Below are 17,703 nucleotides of genomic sequence, written 5' to 3'. Positions count from 1 at the left end.
TATGAACTAAGAAATGATACCTAAGACGAACAAAATTGCACTGAACAATGAATTTAAACCCAAATCGAGCAGAAACTACAATTAATTTGATCCCGCCATCCCCGCAAACCCCCCCCCCCCCCAAAAAAAAGACTAAGGTGTCATTCGTGGTTTACTGAAAAAAAAAATATAATTTTAATAGTTAAGCTCTTTGTAAACAAATACTTTTCAAATTAGTCAAACTTCACGGAACAAAAATATTGATGTAAAATTATTTTTAAGCGATCATGGCAGTTTTGCTATTTTAATACAGCACAAATTTTTACGAGCGTGAAAAAAAAAATATTTGCTACATTTAAGTTAGTTTGAACACTTGAAAATGGAACTTCCTTTCGGCACTTCTTGTTTCTTTTAAAATTCATTCCTTTCAATTGTATTAGAAAAATGAAGTGGCTAAACAAAGCTTACAATTTAAGCAATCAATATAAGTCTCATTTATCCTGATTTACGAAGATCTTCCATTTTATATAAGGCCAGGAAAAAAGGCACGCAAAACAGGTCACTCTGCTAATTTAACACTATTGTCTTGACTATGATTTCACGAGCCTAACCATAGAAAAGCTGCATATTAAACCAGATATTCACATAGACTATTTACAACAACAAAAAATGATTACATTTTCGAATTTAGGAGGCAAACTTGAATTATCAAGATTTTTCTAAATTTTCCATCTTTACAATTAAAATGTCTAAATTTCCCAACAAAAAGCTTGTACGAAAGCTGTTGGCAATGAAAGCACTTTTATTGACTTTTGAAAATTATTGTGAAAAGTGAGATGAGTTTACAAGCACATTTTGATCATAAGCATAGAGGTCAATGTTATCAGCTTTAGGGAACCAAGCATTTCTTGTAGCCTTTTAATTTGCCCAACAATGTATATTGATTAATTTTCTTCTTAACAGGATATTTTCCTTCAATGGATAATTCATTAAAATCATCTTTAAAGAATACTATTTAAATGCATTATCGTGGATGGAGATCTGAGAAAAATTTATGGGAAAAAAAATTAGCGAAGTATTTTCTAGAATTTGTTTCTTTTGTATACTTCGATCAGCTACTTCGTGATATACCACTAGCGTAAGCAGTTTCGAAATATGTAAGATTTTTCAGGAAAAAGGAAGCCCCTATTCCTTTGAGTAGTCCAGCCGGTTATGATATACGACTCTTGTTTTTACAATTTGAAGTCTAAGGAACTACGAATTTGTCACAGCATCAAGCTGCCAGAGCCCCATATACTGGTGAACATTCCAACCTATTACAAGATTCGGCTTGGTCACTTCTTAAGAAGTCCCCGGAGATCACAGTAAATATTTGAAAGTACTGTCCCACAATCTGATCCAGTACATTCTGGCTTTATCTTACCACATTGATAGCTACTTAATTAAACCTAGCCATAAAGCTTTTATTTTTTAAGGGACCAGTCAAAGCCAAGCAAACCGATTTTTCATGATCCATATATCGAGTGGAGTTAAACTTGTTCGTAGATTTAGAGTAGCCTTTGAAACGTCAATGTCAAGCTTGATTCCTAAAATTACCTTCAAAGATCTAGCATGTCGCCCTTTTAATTTTTGGTGCCCACGTTTCCCCCCATTTTTGGCTACGCTAATTTGTTCAGATCCGTTTTCTCTCCCATATCTTTCTAAATTTACTGAAAAACTTCATATCTCCTCTTACTCTATAAGCTAGGTCTACCAAGGTAAAGGAACAAATCTATTTCTTCAACGATTTCATCCTTTACCTTCATACCACCTTGACCAACATTCCCTAGCTCTAAAATTTTCGTCTTTATACTAATAAATATTAAATTTGAGTTGTCATTTAACACAGGACCCTGTCTGTACGCTCAGTTTAAAATTCTGCGAAAAGTTAAACTTAGTAAAGCGCTTCACTAAAAAGTATTTATTAGAAGTTCCATTATTCGTCGCAAATAAGTGCCCAAAAGTAAATAAATTACATTTACAAAATGCACAGAAGTAAGTTGACCAGAGGCACCATTTCACGAAATTTAAGGTAGGGGAAAAATTTATTTTTAAATCTAGGGGGAGGGTCATTATTGCAGTTTTTTCAAAGTTTTTAAAGAAAATACAAAAAACGCACCTTCAATGAAAATACATAAAAGGTGTTTTTCACAATAGAGGAAAGGGGGGGGCAAAAAACCTTTGGGGGAGGCAATGCCTACCCCCGATTGCCAAATGAACGTCCCTGGGATTGACCTGCTCAATCAGTTTTAACCTTTCTTCGCTTCAACCACCGAATCGATGGTCTTTCTAGTCTCACCCTAGAAGTCTAGTTTCTAATGACGCGAACAAACACATGCAAAAGGAAAGAAAAGGAAGAAATTCAGATAACAAAGATTTTTTGACACAAGAGTCTTACCTAGTCTTTCATTTGTGTATCTACTTTGGCGAACTATCTCTGACATTCTATGCTGAAAAGTCTCCAACTGCTCAAAGGCTCGCGATGATTCTGCTAACATGTCATCATGGTCCTTATTTCGCCTATTACATCAGGGTGAAGCAGATTATAATAAGAAACGATATAGGGATCTAATAGCAATAAACAGGGGGGCCAGTGTATAAAGGGAGAAGTTACAATAGTAAGTTTCACGACCCATACTCCAAAAATCGTAAAACTAAAATTGAACACTTTACTTTCAATGACAATGCCTTCAAATGTTTTCTCCTGCGACGGTAAAGAAAAAAAAGAACATTTATTTTTCATGAACATTTTTTTTTACATTTCGTAAGGTCCTGTGCAGTTAAAAAAATGTTGCGTAATCACCTAATTAAAAACAATTGTATAATCAAACAAAACATAAATTGGAAGAATAGAATGCAGAAATTGAGTAGAAACAGGGAGAAATAAAACAGAAAATGAGCTTAAAAGATATTAAACGAAATGTGAAAAACTTTTTATTAAACACTAACACTTGAAACGAAAAAAAGTTTCAAACAAAATAAAAGGCTATTTGGTAGAGTGAGAATGGGGACATTTTGGCCATTTCTAATTGGAGGTAAAGTTCTTATGCCTTGTGGAGGGCAAGGGAATGCTTTCTAGGTATGGGGATTAATAGTAGCCTTTCTGCCAAAGCCCATTCAAAAGGCCTTAAGTATTTGATGTGAGTGATCAAGCCTGCTTCTCCAAAAGATAAGCTTAAGGAATGTCTTCTTTAAAAATAATTTCCAGAGCTCTCCTTTGGATTGTTTGAATTTTGTGCTTTTTCCTGTCAGATCGAGTTATAATGTCAAACAGGATCACATATTCCACTGAAAGCCAAAGAAAAGATATGTAAATGAACAGAATATGATTTACTCATATTTTGAGTAAATCATAAGCAGATTGAAGGATATTCTACTTTATATTACATTGTGAATAACAGCAGTATCACATTTAGGACTAAATTATAGGATAATACCAAGAAATTAGAACAAGAAGCAGACAATGGGGGAAACAGGAGTTAAAAAGACAGACACCTATTCAGAAAATCATTCTCATTAACTTTCATTTTGACAAAAGAAGCTCCCAGGAAAATGTCATCCTGAATATCAAATGCATTGCTTTTTAAAGTTTACTTGTAGAACTCTAATTATGTGTAAACTGGTAAACTAGTACCAGTTTTTTCAATCACATCAAGTACCAGTAGGGACTCGAGTAATGTTCCTTGCAGTAAGTCACAAAAGACTAGCAGAAGGTTAGAGGAAGAATATTGATATTTTACATAGTAGCAACAGCTTTACAGAAAGTAGGAAATCATTCTTCCAAGGAAAAGACCAAAGTCAAACTCATTAAAAACCTCTCAATAAGAACAATCTGATTAAAATCCAACCACATTCACTATCATAATCATAGGCAGCGCAATCGCGCTGCGTAAGTAAAGAACGATGTTGGCATAATGTATTTTTTTTTTTTTTTTTCCCTTTAGACCAGGGCCCTTTGTATCGAAGGAGTTGTCGTAGAAACTTGAAAAAGGACTCATTCGATTACAAATAGAAACGGCTAATGCCATTTTTAATAGTCGAAAGTGATTGGAAGGCAACTAACACCCCTTACAAGCTCACTATTTCCCAAACACATCCAATCAAAATTTTGAGATTGCAAGTTTGTTCAACGTAGTTGAAAGTTCTGGAAATTAGGTCTTTGAGGATGACGCCCTCCTCAGAGCCCTCAGGGCAAGGGTTGTAAGTTATGCCCTGGGAGCATATAAGGTTTTTATGGAAAGCGTTGTCATAGAAACTTCAAAAGGGCTCATTCGATTGGAAATTGAAAGTGCTAGTGTATTTTTTAATAGTCGAAAGTGATTGGAGAGCAACTAACGCCCCTCTCACACCCACCTTTTCCCCAGACACATCCAATCAAAATTTTGAGATAGCCCTTTTGTTTAAAGTAGTTAAAAGTTCTGGAACTTAGGTCTTTGAGGATGACAACCCCCTCACAACCCTCAGGCAAGGGCTGTGATTTATGCCCTGGGGGCATATAAGGTGTTTATAGAAAGTGTTGTCATAGAAACTTAAAAAGGGCTCATTCAATTGGAAATTGAAAGGGCTAGTGCCCTTTTTAATAGTCGAAAGTGATTGGAGGGTAACTAATCCCCCTCCCACCCCCACCCTCCCAATTGCCCAATATGTTTAAAAACTAAATGTTGCCTCGAGATTAAATAAAAATGCACTGTGTTAATTCTAATTCCCAATAAGGCATCTCAGCAGTATCCCAAGAACGACTGAGGGTATTATGTTCAAAATTTCGGTGCTACTTTTGCTCTTAAAATTTAACCAAATCAAAATAGCGTAAGTGTATCTAAAATATTAAAGAAAGTAAACTGATTTTTTTTGCGAATGATATCAAGTTTTCCATTTCAGGTCAACTAGAGGAGGCTTGAAACTAAATTAAACACCAATATTGGTGTCCAGATTTTTAGAAGGGTGTGTTTTGTTAAAAAATACTGAAAAATTTTATCCAGCATACAAATAGCAGGCCAAACTATAAAATCTTAAAAAACGAAAAGATTTAAATCATTATTTTCTTTTTCCCTGAAAAGACTATGTCAATATAAAATGAACAGAAATTAATTAAAAAAAACTTTCCAGAAAATAAGTTTTTCAAAGAAAAGTAAAGAACTCCATTAAACAAAAAATGAGCAAAAATAAAATCAAATAATCTACCAAGCATGAAACTGCCACAAATCAGCATCGATAAATAAATGAATCCAAAACGAACAGAAATTACAATAAATAACCGATTCAAACTCAAAACGAGCAGAAATTAACATGAGTAGGGCTCAAAACTCCTATGCCTTCCCAAGGCCAGAACATAATTTGCACTTAACCGAAAAAAATACAAATGAATGTGCATTGTCAGTTTAATATGCCATAGCTTTAAGTGGATCATAGTGGGAGACCTAAATTGTAACATAAATAGAGAGTCAACTCGGTCTGATCTTGTGCTTCAGTCTTTGCCAGATGGATATCAGATAGTAGCCAAGAGTGCAGATTTTTCGTATATTAATAATAGTGGATGTGTGTCTGATATAGGCCCCTGTGTTTGCTCGACTGGTGTGATATGCTCGAGTGACGAGGTTCATGACGAAGAAAGAGATTATGATCAGCTCCTCCTCTCTTTTACCGTCTCTGTTTCGCATTCTTCTGGCCTGAATCAGTGTGAATCTTCTGTTCGGGGCACGAAATGGTAGGATAAGCGTGAATGGAATAAAACTAACTGGATATTATATATCTGTACTTTGGCAACTCTGCTCTTATCTGTGTCAGTTCCTTACCATTTACTTTGTACCAGTGTCCTCTCACCTAATGCTTGATCACAACTTATTTCTTACTAATCTCAGATTGTTGCCTGCCTTAAACAAGCCGAGGCCATTGCTGTCCCTGTTTCGCGTATTCGTTCGAAAACTAAAAGTTCTTTATGGAAAGAGGACCCTCAGTTAAAAATTGTGAAAAATCGGGCAAAAATGTGGCTTCGGATACGGAATGCGTGTGGCCGCCCCACCTCGGGTCATGTATTTAATATTAAAAAAAAAAACAAATCTGAATTCAAATCTTACTTGCGAAGCGTCTGATATATGGGTAAGGAATTTCCAAAAAGTCCTCGGCAATGGAGTGAAGTGGTGACTTCTAGTAAGCTAAACCCGACTGTTTCGTCCAGTTCAATTCCTGGTGATTGATGGGTTAGTCATTACTCGACAATTTTCAGTACAGTAAATTATTCAGTCCATTCCAGGCTTTGTAGATTGCTTGATTCAGTTATTCCGCGTAGACTACGCCACAAAGATATTATCCCTATTAATGCTGAGTCTGTTGTGAAAAGCATTAAAAAACTAAAATCGAAGTCTGTTGATTTGGATGGAATTTGTGTTGAACATTTAAGAATCGATTCTCCCGAGTTGATTAGTCATCTGCAACTACTTTTTCAGATGTGTGTTAGTGGCTCACTAGTGTCTGATTCTTTCCTGTGTGGTACTGTTACCTCTGTTCTGAAGCGAGGGAAGGATCCGCTTAATTGTGGATCCTACCGCCCTATCACTGTAGCGTGTAATTTAAGCCAACTATTTGAATATGTACTGCTCCCATTTATTCAAGATAAGGTGGATTATGACGCAAATCAGTTCGGTTTTAAGTCGCGTATAGGATGCCAGCATGCCCACCGTATACTTGCAAAGGTGTTACAAGAAGCACATCGTTTAAAAACGGAGGTTCACTTTTGTGCGTTAGACCTATCTAAAGCTTTCGATACTGTTTGTCACTCTCAGGCATGGTTTTCTCTGGCACGTTTGGGTGTGAATAGTTCAATTATTTGTGTACTTCGGTTTTGGTACCAAAATTCATTTATTCAGTTGAGGCAGGGTTCCCGGACCTTTGGCAAAATCCCAGTTAGATCTGGGGTCCGTCAGGGTAGTGTGCTTTCACCTCATATTTTTAAAGCTTGTTTATTGAGTGTTCTTAATATGATACCGCTTTCTTACTCTTCAGGGTTGTCAAACGTCTCCTATATTGCATATGCGGATGATTTTCTGCTTGTTAGCAGGTCAAAGTTTGCACTAATGAAGTCTGTGCTACTTGTATCGCGGCTGTATGGGGAAATCGGATTAAGCCTCAACACTGATAAATGCGAATATTTAGTGTTTAATTCAAAATCTTCAGCAATGCCGCTTGATTGGGGCGCATTTTCTGTAAAAAGTGTTGAATCTTTCCGATGGCTTGGGATCAATATTTGCAAATCGCTTACTTTATTTCTTTTCCGGACATTGAGTGATATTAAAGATAAGCTGAAACTGGGGTATGCCAAAATTGTCCCCAACAGGGGAAGATATAACAGAAAAGCATCGCCTCACTTCTCCTCGAAATTCTATGACCATGCAGTTTTGTTCCCAGCTGGCAATCACATCCTGTTTCACCCAGAGGATATTAGCAATATTAGAATTATATATTTTAGATATTGCAAGTTTTTATTGTATCTACATCGCAGATACAGCAATAGAAAGATGATGCGAATTTTTGGAGCTCCGGCTATTGTAAATTGTTTTGCCAGACAAAGTAGCCGTCTTCAAGAGAACATTTATGCTACTTTGGGTGTTAACCACCCACTTATCCGGGTAGCCACAGCGCATTGAGTGTAATATTTTTTTATTGTGTTTTTGTTAAATGTATCTTTGTTTTTTTTTTTTGTTTTTGTTTTTGTTTGTTTATTTAATTTTTTTTTCTCTTTTATTGTGTTACTCCACTTCATTTTCTGTATAGTGGGTCAAAAATAAATTATTATTATTATTATTAATATACATATACTGATATGTAGTAATCAAAATGTTAATATTATTTGATTTATTAAAGTTATAAAAGCAAAAACATTTATATTTTTTTCAGTAAAGTGCAAATTATGTTGTGGCCTTGGGAAGGCATAGGTGATTTGACTCATGTTAATTTCTGCTCGTTCTGAGTTTGACTTGGTTATTTATTGTAATTTCTGTCCGTTTTGGGTTTCATTTATTTATTGATGCTGATTTGCGGTAGTTTCATGCTTGGTAGATTACTTGATTTTTTTGTTCATTTTTGGTTTAATGGAGTTCTTTACTTTTCTTTGAAAAACTTATTTTGTGGAAAAAGTTTTTTTGATTAATCAAGTACAAGTGGGCATATGGAATGACTACCTTGGAATGACTCATGCATGTGACTGTTCAAACTATAATTCAGTTTTCAGCTCTAATACGAATTTAGCTACCATTTGAGTATCAAAAGTACATGACTAACCTTGCACTAGTCGACGTTGAAACAGGCTTCAGAAGGAAGACTCTGTCATTCACATCCATTTGATCCGAAGCCATTCTACAAGCTTTTCTGTACGCATTTTGAGAACTGCAAAAAACATACTTTAAAAGAAATAATGTTTTTTTTTTACTTGAAAAGAACAAATCAAAACAAGAACAAGAACAAATTTGTGGCCTTAAATATTTACCTTTTTTAAAATCCAATCAAGGCTGGGGCTAATTGAGGATGTGTACCATACAGTTTTTGGTAACAGGAAGGGTTAGTGAGGTCTTCATAAGTTAAGTTCCAGTTGTTTTAGGCAAATGAAATTTCTGAGAGTTGACTTACGGACCAAATTATGAGCATGAAAAATGTTTTCAAGTTCCTACCTTTCCCTCTCCTACTTAAAAGGCTAAAACATTTGAGAATATAGGCCTATTACTTGTCTTAACCTTGAAAAACATCTAAGTTTTGGTTATTCTGCTTCTCCCATATTGTGAACCTTGCCATGATGGTTCCCAGGACTTGAGCTAAACTCTGCATCGAGCTTGAATATTGCCAACAGGTAAGAAAGGAATATGCCAAAGACAAGCAAGTAAAACAACCCGTTTTCACTGGATATGTCAGACCTAGCAAACGGGGAAGGGATGGAGATAAAGCAAAGTCACCTTACTTGACGCTAATCTGGGATGGAGATCTCTTCCTGAAAATGCCATATACCTACATACATACGTGCATCTAAAAACCAGTGGCCACATACACAAAGACAAGCCTGAAAAGGATGGAAATAACGCTCAACAAACTTAAGTCACTGCCTTCTACAATTCCATGCCGTTAACCATAAAACATCATAAGGCAATAAGTACGTTTCTGAAGTAGATCTCAAATTATCCGGGTCTACCCAGATGACCCTCACTCTCATTCCATGCCTAAGCAAGAACAACACTATCGAGCAGTTAACCTGTTGTGGTCAAGCTGCCTTTTTATTAGACCTTGACATCTCTGTGTAGGCTGCCTTTGCCAAAGAACAATAAGGCCAACGTGTTACCTGCAGCCAAAACCAAATCACTTACATGACACTCATATGGCGCAAATCCGGTAGGCCTAAATTACCATTAAGGGCCGAACTAGTAAAATTATTTTTTAGGGCTATTATACTTTTCAAATATATAAACTACACATATTCCAGTTATTTCACCATGGCAGTCCCCAAGAAATTGCAACCGCGATGGGCCACAGGTAGGACCTTAGTCGTGAAGAGGTATTTGTGCATTTTCATATTTTTTAATTCCAGTTATACGTTTTTGTCGAAGGTGACCACAAGCAGCTGCTTTAACCTGCGAAATAGTAAATTTAATTTGGCTCTGATTCCCATTTGCTGCAACTATGTACCCCAAATTTGTATACTTGGAGGTCATTTTCATTGACTTTCCATTATAGGTAAATAAAAATACTGGGGTTCATTGGGTTTTCTGCTTTTGAAGATGACAATCTCTGTTCTAGATACGGTCAACTTCAACTTTTTCGATTCTATGTAAGCTTCATTATCCTCCTTATGTGTCACTGAAAATATTTTCCTTATCTTCCACCGAACTAACACTTTACAGTCATTTTCAAAAAGACCCATTTTCAGGGTACAGGTTTCAGGTCCCAGACAGCCTCTTCATGGGGGAGACAGTGACACCATAATTATTCCAGAACCACAAGAAACTTCACGTAAACCCTTTAATTTATCTACAATCTCTTCCGAGCAAAATCGATCTTTCAGTATTTTTGTTTCTTCGTCAGTCCAATCGCGTCATAAATGCCTTTTCGCTTGCCACCTTGTCGAATGGGGGAGTAAAGGACTATTAAATACGGACTCAGGAAAGTTGGAGAGAAAGTTTTATAGGCAATTTCCCCAGTTGCACTTCAGTTCTCCCAATCTCCCTATTGCACTTCCTGGCTGATGGGCATTGAAACGGGGAATTACCACCGCCGGTTTGGACTTTAAGAAGTCTAGTGCTGTATCCTTTACCTTTTTTTTACGCTCTTCCCAGTTCACGAAAAGACACTGTTGTAAACAAGGCGACATGAGCTTGAATATACCTTTACTGGACTTGATGTCTCAGAAAAATCAAACCGTAAAACTTTTAATGGCCAGCCAAAACTTAAAAACTTAAAAACTAATTTAATCTGATCTCCTTTTCGACCATCACTAAGGTCATTCACCTTAATTGCGAAACTAGTAGTTTCAATTTTTTACTTTGCAATCATTCTACATCTTATCGTACAATGTTCTTCTAATGATTTTATCCCTTTTACTCAAATATTTTTACTTAATGAAATTGGAGCAACTATACTAAGACCATTTAACAGGATATTAGGTAGAGAGGTTTAGGTGGAGCCCCTACCACATAAAAAGAAAATATACTTACTTTTCTTATAAATAGCTATGAAAATACTTTCCACAGTTAGACTATGAAAAGTGTCAGACTATTTTTGAAACTGACAGCACATAGATAGTGTTTAAAGATAAATCTTGCGAATTCAATAAAAGCGCCTAAATGGGCATGGGAAAAACACTGTCATTCTATGCTTAGCCTACAAAAGACAGTGGGCAGGCATAAGTCTTGTTAAAAAGCCAATAAATCTTGGAGTTTTTATATAAAGTTTCAACTAAAATATTCTATTTTTATTTAGAAATAAACAACCAACCAAATGAAATAAGGACCCAATACCCTGAAGCACTGCTGCATACATGAAGACATTTAGGAGTTTGTCCCTTAATTTGGCATAAGGCCACCAGAAACATCAAAACTGGGACTAAAAACATAACATTTTCAACAGTTAAGCTAATATGATTTGAAAACACATCAATGATTAAAGATATTTTTCTTATATTAGTGTTGTTTGCATTTTAAGTTGCTAGGAATGTGTGCAAAAAAATATCTAATTAACAACCAAACCTACAAGAAAATAGAAGTTTTTATGAACTATTTGAAAATGGAATCTGTTTCTCCATCAATTCTAGTTTTTGGAACAATATTTTAAAACTTACTTTTCAGGGAAAATTGGTCATTTTGACTTTATCAAGAAATAATGGTTATTTTTCAAAATAATGAACAAATAAAACTTGAAAAAGAATAGACACGAGCCAATTGGAGGAAGAAGAAGCAAATTATCAAGAATAAGGCCATTTTATTTAGGAGAGTTCTCAGTGAGTTGAAACACTGAAAATAATTCATAAGACATCATTTAGGGTGCTTCAGAATGTAAAGTTTCTAGAGACATAATTTTAAACTTCAAAACAAGCTCTTTCCCAAATTGTTGATTTAGAGCTGATGATGATGGATAAAATAATGATTAAAAAATTCTGCAACACAACTTGAAATTCAAATCTAAATACTGTTCTTACAGCCCCTTACCCCACTTTAATTTTCTAGTGGCTTCTTTCAAAAATATAAATTTTAAATTATTAAAAAAAAAATATAATCAGGACTCAATTTCTCCAGGGTAAAGTATTTACCATCTGGGAATTATTAACATTTTAGTTTTTACTTGTTTTTTTTTTTAATAGCTAAGGACCTTACCTAAGGTATAAGTCATGGAACGAAGAAGCAATGATTTCTTCGTCTGGATATAAATCTTTGAATTCTGTAATAAGATCCTTTACATGCTTCAGCTTCCTTCTTGCATTTCTACAGTTACTAAAGTATTCATCTTGAGAACCCTCAGCACATCCAATACTCTGGAACAGAAAACCATCTTAATTGGCATGTTATAACTCTGTATTATGAACTAATTGTGTTCAAAAATAACCTATATCTTAGTTATCTCTTTGGTCCTGGATAGATTTTCTACTCCCACCAAAATCAATAATGATAATGGTAATTAAACTAATTATTGAGCAAAAGAGGTATTTTTTTTTACAATGATAAATGATTAAAGGATTAGGCTTAATTTCCTCTTACAATTTAGTTGATAAATTAACCCTAAAAGGAGCATTGACTGAAATCTGTGGGGCACCCTCAAAAAATTATACAGGGCCTGAATCCCCTTGCCATAAAAATCTTGAAAGGTTTTTTTTTACTCAATATTATGAACTGTAGCTTCCACCAAAAAAAGTACCAATGAAAACAATTATCACAAACTGTGTTGCAATAAGACTAAATATTATTTCTATTGAGCAAAACTTAAATGATACCAAATGCAAAAATGGAAAAAGTAGAGCAGGATTCCACTTTGAATGAGAAGGGGAGGGGTTTTAAGCTATTGGAAAATTATTCATCTATGACTACATGGGTAAATGTGTCAACAAGGATTACTCTTCGTGTCAAAAAGGGTTATAAGCAGAAGAAACATAAAGGGATAATCCAAGATTATGGGTAATTTACAAGAGTAGAAACTGGCACGTGCCAACAAAAAAAAACCTCAACACCATCTAGTGTTTTGCGACACTTTGGTGGAACTTGGTAGCTAGCAATTGTATTTCCTTAAACTACCAAAAATGGACGATTAGCAGTGGCTGCAAATTTCTCGCACAAAGTGAATTGTTGTTGGGGAACTTGGAGCAAAATATTCAAAAACTAAAAATGCACCAAAGCAAGATGAGTAGTTTCTAGCCTATCTAGTCTACATTGATAGGCTAGCTTAGTAAGCTAGATTTTTTTCCAAGCTTGAATTTTTTTTTTTAATTCGCCACCGAGTTGGCGTGGAAGAAGAAGGACAAATATTCTAAAGACTTAAAATATATTTTGTTTTAATCACAAGTATATTGCCCTTTTTCTGCTATTCTATATTTCAATAGTTTTGGTCCTACTTCATTTGTGCCATACCTGAAGTTAAAGTTTCGTTTTCCCTGTCTAAATGTCAAGAAATCATCCAAATAACCTCCTTAAAAGGGATGGCATATCATCAACAAGAGATAAATTTATTTCCAATAACTCATCTTAAAGACTTTCTGATTACAATGCAGATACCACAGTGGTTGAAGTTGAAGAACTTCAATCGTATTTGTTCGGAATCCCCCCCAACCCAACCAAAATTGAGAGCCCTGGCTTTCAAATGGTTCAATGTAAAACAAAGAGAACAAAACCCTCAACTAATCTTCTGGAGATTTCCACAAACAGCATTGATACTCATGATAAACCCATGTCCAAACTAATACCCATTAGTTTCTTCATCCCAACATTGAACTTCAGTGTTGAAACAAATAAAATTGAAATTTGAAGCCAGGAAGACAGATTTGAAGCCAAATGAACAAAGTCACATTCCAAAGCGATTTTACAGCAGCATTAAATAGAGTAATGTTAGTTGACAAGAGGGGATGACCAATTATGCAATTATGTTACCAATAATGCAAACCAACAAAATTACAAAACATGTATAAAATACAAGGCTATTCCTCAGCATTCAGGGGAGAGGGGCTAAGATGCTACTGTTGCAGTAGTAATTGTTATATTAGTAAATTTTGAATGGACAGTTTAATCATAAGGTAAAGTACCAGTTGCTAAGCAGTAAAAACATGGTTTTGACTGTAAATAAAAATGGTTAACTTAAATTCTACTAGAATTTAAGAAATCTACACCATCTAAAAGTACAAAGATTAAGGAATATAAAAATTATGAAATCTACACTTGAAATAGCATCATATAATTTTTAACTGCCCAAAAATATAGATACTACCAGTGTGTCAGAGTCAGAATTCTAGACCTTTAGCACTTGCATTTCAGTATTTTGTTTAGAAGTAAATGAGAAGCGACAATCTAAAGTTGAAACCATTAACATCAGAAAATTTCGCAAAAAATTTATAAAAGCTAAACATGGTGAAAATGAATGAGAAAAAAAAACTTTGAAGCAAGGAAGTCTACTTTAACCAACGAAACAAAGTCAGATTTCAACGTGATTTCAAAGCAACATTAAATTGAGTTATCTTAGCTGAGAAGAGGGGATAAATAGACTTTTACCAATAATACAAACCAGTTATATTTAGAAAATATTGACTGGGAAGTGAATGGTGAGGTAAAATAATAGTTGTTCTAACCAGCAAAAAACATGCTTTTTGACTGTAAATAAAAATAGGTTAACTTAAATTCTACTGTAATTCAAGAAGCATAACCATCTCAAAATTCACACATCAAGGCGTTTAAAAATTAAGAAACACACATTTGAAATAGCATCACATAATTTTTAATTGCTAGTGTATCAGAATTCTGGACTTTTACCACTATCATTTCAGTTTTTTTTTTTTTTATAATAAAAAAGAAGTGACACTGTTTAGTTTGCACCACTGACATTGTCTTGTAAAACATTAAAAGCATTTACACTATTTCCTAAAAGAATGTTATCAAATTCTGAAATTAAGAAAAATACTTCTTAATTGCAGCTACTGTGTATATCTGAAAAATGGAAAAAAAACATTGGGTATACAATTAATTGTGCACCAAGATTTCGACTGTGAAAAAAAATTAATAGCCAAAGATTGGTATCATTATATTCTTCATTTAACACTATTTCTAAATATAATGATTGTCATACAATGACAATACTGTAGTAGGAGTATATAGTATACAGTATAGGCTATAGTAGTAGTAAATGTAGCAGTGACAGTAGTATTAGTAGTGGCATACACATACCGCCTTCTGGTTGCATGATCTTCCCCTTTAAGTACTCTTTGAAAAGTCCAAATTAATACTCAAATCAATTCTTGAGATAAGCTCTTTTGACAATGTACATGCACATAGTGTCTCTTAATTTCGTTAAAATTTCCCCTCAATATTGTAAATGAAGTACCGAGTGGTAGTAGTGGTGGTAGTTTTAGTAGTAGTGATAGCATGCAATATTGCCTTTTTGATCATCTCCCTTATCATTGCCTAAAAGTTCCAAATTAACATATTCAGTCATTCCTGAGCTACACCCTTTTGACAATCCCTATACATTTAACATGTTATGATTTAGTTCAACATTCTACTCAAAATTCTCTAAAAGGCTCACCCAAATGTCCTTTGTCTTTTCGGAAATTAAAGTTCAAAATACATACCTTTCTCAATAACATATACAATATGTAAAAAATAAACGAATCGCGCTGAGGACTGTGGGGAGGTTGACATCCCAAAGACATAATTACATAATTATTGTCATACCATGACAAAAACTTTGAGAAATATACCCAGAATCTCAACGATGCCCTGGAAGATATTTTAAAGTACCTACTTCTACCTCTTACCCCTCCAAATGGCTCTGACCTTTGTCAATCTTTGTGTTTTAAGCTGAAATGAGGGGCAAAGAACATGCTTTGAGCTGTACTTTTTTATTCAACAATGATTTGTAAAACTGCTCAATTAATTGCAACTATGTTCTTGAGACCTACAGTCAAAGGGACTTTAACAATAATAAAGAAAAATATACTGTTTCCCAAAATCTGTCTTTTATGCAATATTCCAAGCCTTACAAATAGGTACTTAATTTGAAATTGGAACTAAAAAGAAAATTCGACTTAACTACTACATCTACTACTAACAACTCACCACAGCACCAAGCCACCTGAGGTCAACTCAGCTACACAAGCTCCTCCATCCCAATCAATTCAAAGCTTCCCTCTTTACACCCTCTCAGGAAGTTGTCATTTCCCTTAAATATTTCTTTATGACATCCTCCCACCCCAACCAAGGACAACCTTCTTTCTGTTTAGCCCTAGACAGTTGGCCCAAAAGGACAATCTTTGGCAATCCGTCATCCTTCATCTGCAGAACGTGCCCTAGCCATCTCAACATTTTTCTTGTTATAGCCCTAGAAAGTGGGATTGAACCACACTTTTTCTACAGCCTACTGTTTGAAATACAGTCAGCCAGGTACCCAGAACAATCTGTAGGCGATTTTTCTGGAAAACATCTAGCAAATCCTCCTCTGTTTTTTGGAACGCCCATGCTTCAGAACCATATTTGACCACTGTCATCACTGTAGCTTCCAATATTCTAATCTTGATTTGCAGACTTGTCTTCCTATTCTTCCAAACTTTTTTCAACTGTGAAAATCTAATCTAAGTCCAGGAAAGTTTTCCCTCTTCATTTGATTCCGTGTTCTCCCATTGTCTTTCCTTGGCTCCTTAAGACAAAATCAATCAAAATGATTCATATATAGGGGGATATAACACAACCCTGCTTAGCTCCTGATTTAATACAAAACCAGCTGATGACCTCATTTCCTACCTTAACAAATAAAATTAAAGAATGTTTTTTAAGCCCTCTGCTTTATACAATATTCTAAACCTAAGAAACAGGGAAAGAGTAGATATATGAGTTTGAAAACACCTTCCCATGGCACAACAAAGGCACTGGATCCATTTCTAAAACTTTATGTCTTGCATCAACTACTTTTTAATATTGCAAAAAAAAAAAAGCAGTTAGGCTAATCTAGAGTTTTACTACCGTATTTTTTTCAGGTTTAGGATTAACTTTCTAAATTTTTGAAACCTGACAAATCAGGATTTGGTAATTGTTAATCAAAGGGGCAAGTTTAAACTTAACACTAAAAATTCAGAAAACTGTTTTGAAACAATCACAAGTAACTTACTTATTCCTAAGAGGGCATTGCTTTACATTACCCCTCCCCCACCCTTGCTAACGGAGCAATATGCATCCAACTATTTATATTCCCGCCATATTTTGCAATAGTGTAACTTGTTCCTTCATTATTATTTTGTAATGAATGCTAATCAATTCCCAGGAAGAAAAGAGCAACACTACTGTAAAATATATTGGGAATTTACCCAGTCGGCTCTATATTGCTACAACAGAGGGAGGCAGGGCGTGGAGGGGAGGTATAGTTAAAGTTAAGCAATGTACTTTTAGAAATTAGATAAATAAGCATTCAGGCATAACACTAGAGAATAACAACTCTTCTTAACAAAACATTACAATAACAGAATACCAGCCTCATTTCATCTCAGCTGATGCCCTTTCAAAAAGTAATATTCACTACTCTAACAAAAGCATGTCCCTCCCCCCTTAAAGGTCCCACATACAGTTCTAGGCTACACAAGAAAGCAAAAGAAAACACTATGAAATTCTTTGCTTATAAGATGTAGCAGGTTTCTATCAATTCAAATTGTCATCTTTCTTTTCATTTTCATATGTTTTTAAACAATAAAATTATTGGCTGTTTGTGCTATATTTGACAATAGTGCAACTCTTTTCTTCTCTGATAGAGCTACATTCCTTTTACAAAGTATTGCTTTTGTAAAGTGTAAAGTACTTATGATGGTAATATTGTACAAAAAGAACAAAACACAAACAGAGAAGAAAATATCTGATGTATCTAAATATGAATATTAAGAACAAATTCACAATGATCAATGATGCATCAAAGATACAAAGAAAGATTACCATCTTAGAATTATGTGGTAAAAAGTGTATTTTAATTTAACTGGTTTAC

The 17,703-nt window shown here is 34.7% G+C and overlaps 1 protein-coding gene across 1 annotated transcript in view; it reads right to left on the bottom strand.

Moving 5' to 3' along the window:
* Positions 1 to 17,703, bottom strand: part of LOC148946965 (vesicle transport protein SEC20-like) — a 35,167-nt gene that overhangs the window by 3,865 nt on the left and 13,599 nt on the right. Inside the window, exons 2-4 of the mRNA XM_089096771.1 lie at positions 11,862 to 12,019; positions 8,293 to 8,397; positions 2,417 to 2,538 (exon numbers count right to left, since the gene is read on the bottom strand). Of these exons, the coding sequence (XP_088952897.1) occupies positions 2,417 to 2,538; positions 8,293 to 8,397; positions 11,862 to 12,019 (385 nt within the window). The remainder of the gene's footprint in view (positions 1 to 2,416; positions 2,539 to 8,292; positions 8,398 to 11,861; positions 12,020 to 17,703) is intronic.

This window comes from Artemia sp. Qi Xiang Cuo, chromosome 11, assembly GCF_049724085.1.
Source record: "Artemia sp. Qi Xiang Cuo chromosome 11, ASM4972408v1, whole genome shotgun sequence".
Taxonomy (NCBI): Eukaryota; Metazoa; Arthropoda; class Branchiopoda; order Anostraca; family Artemiidae; genus Artemia; species Artemia sp. Qi Xiang Cuo.
The sequence above is the reverse complement of the archived record's forward strand: the minus strand, read 5'-3'. Positions and strand labels throughout refer to the sequence as shown.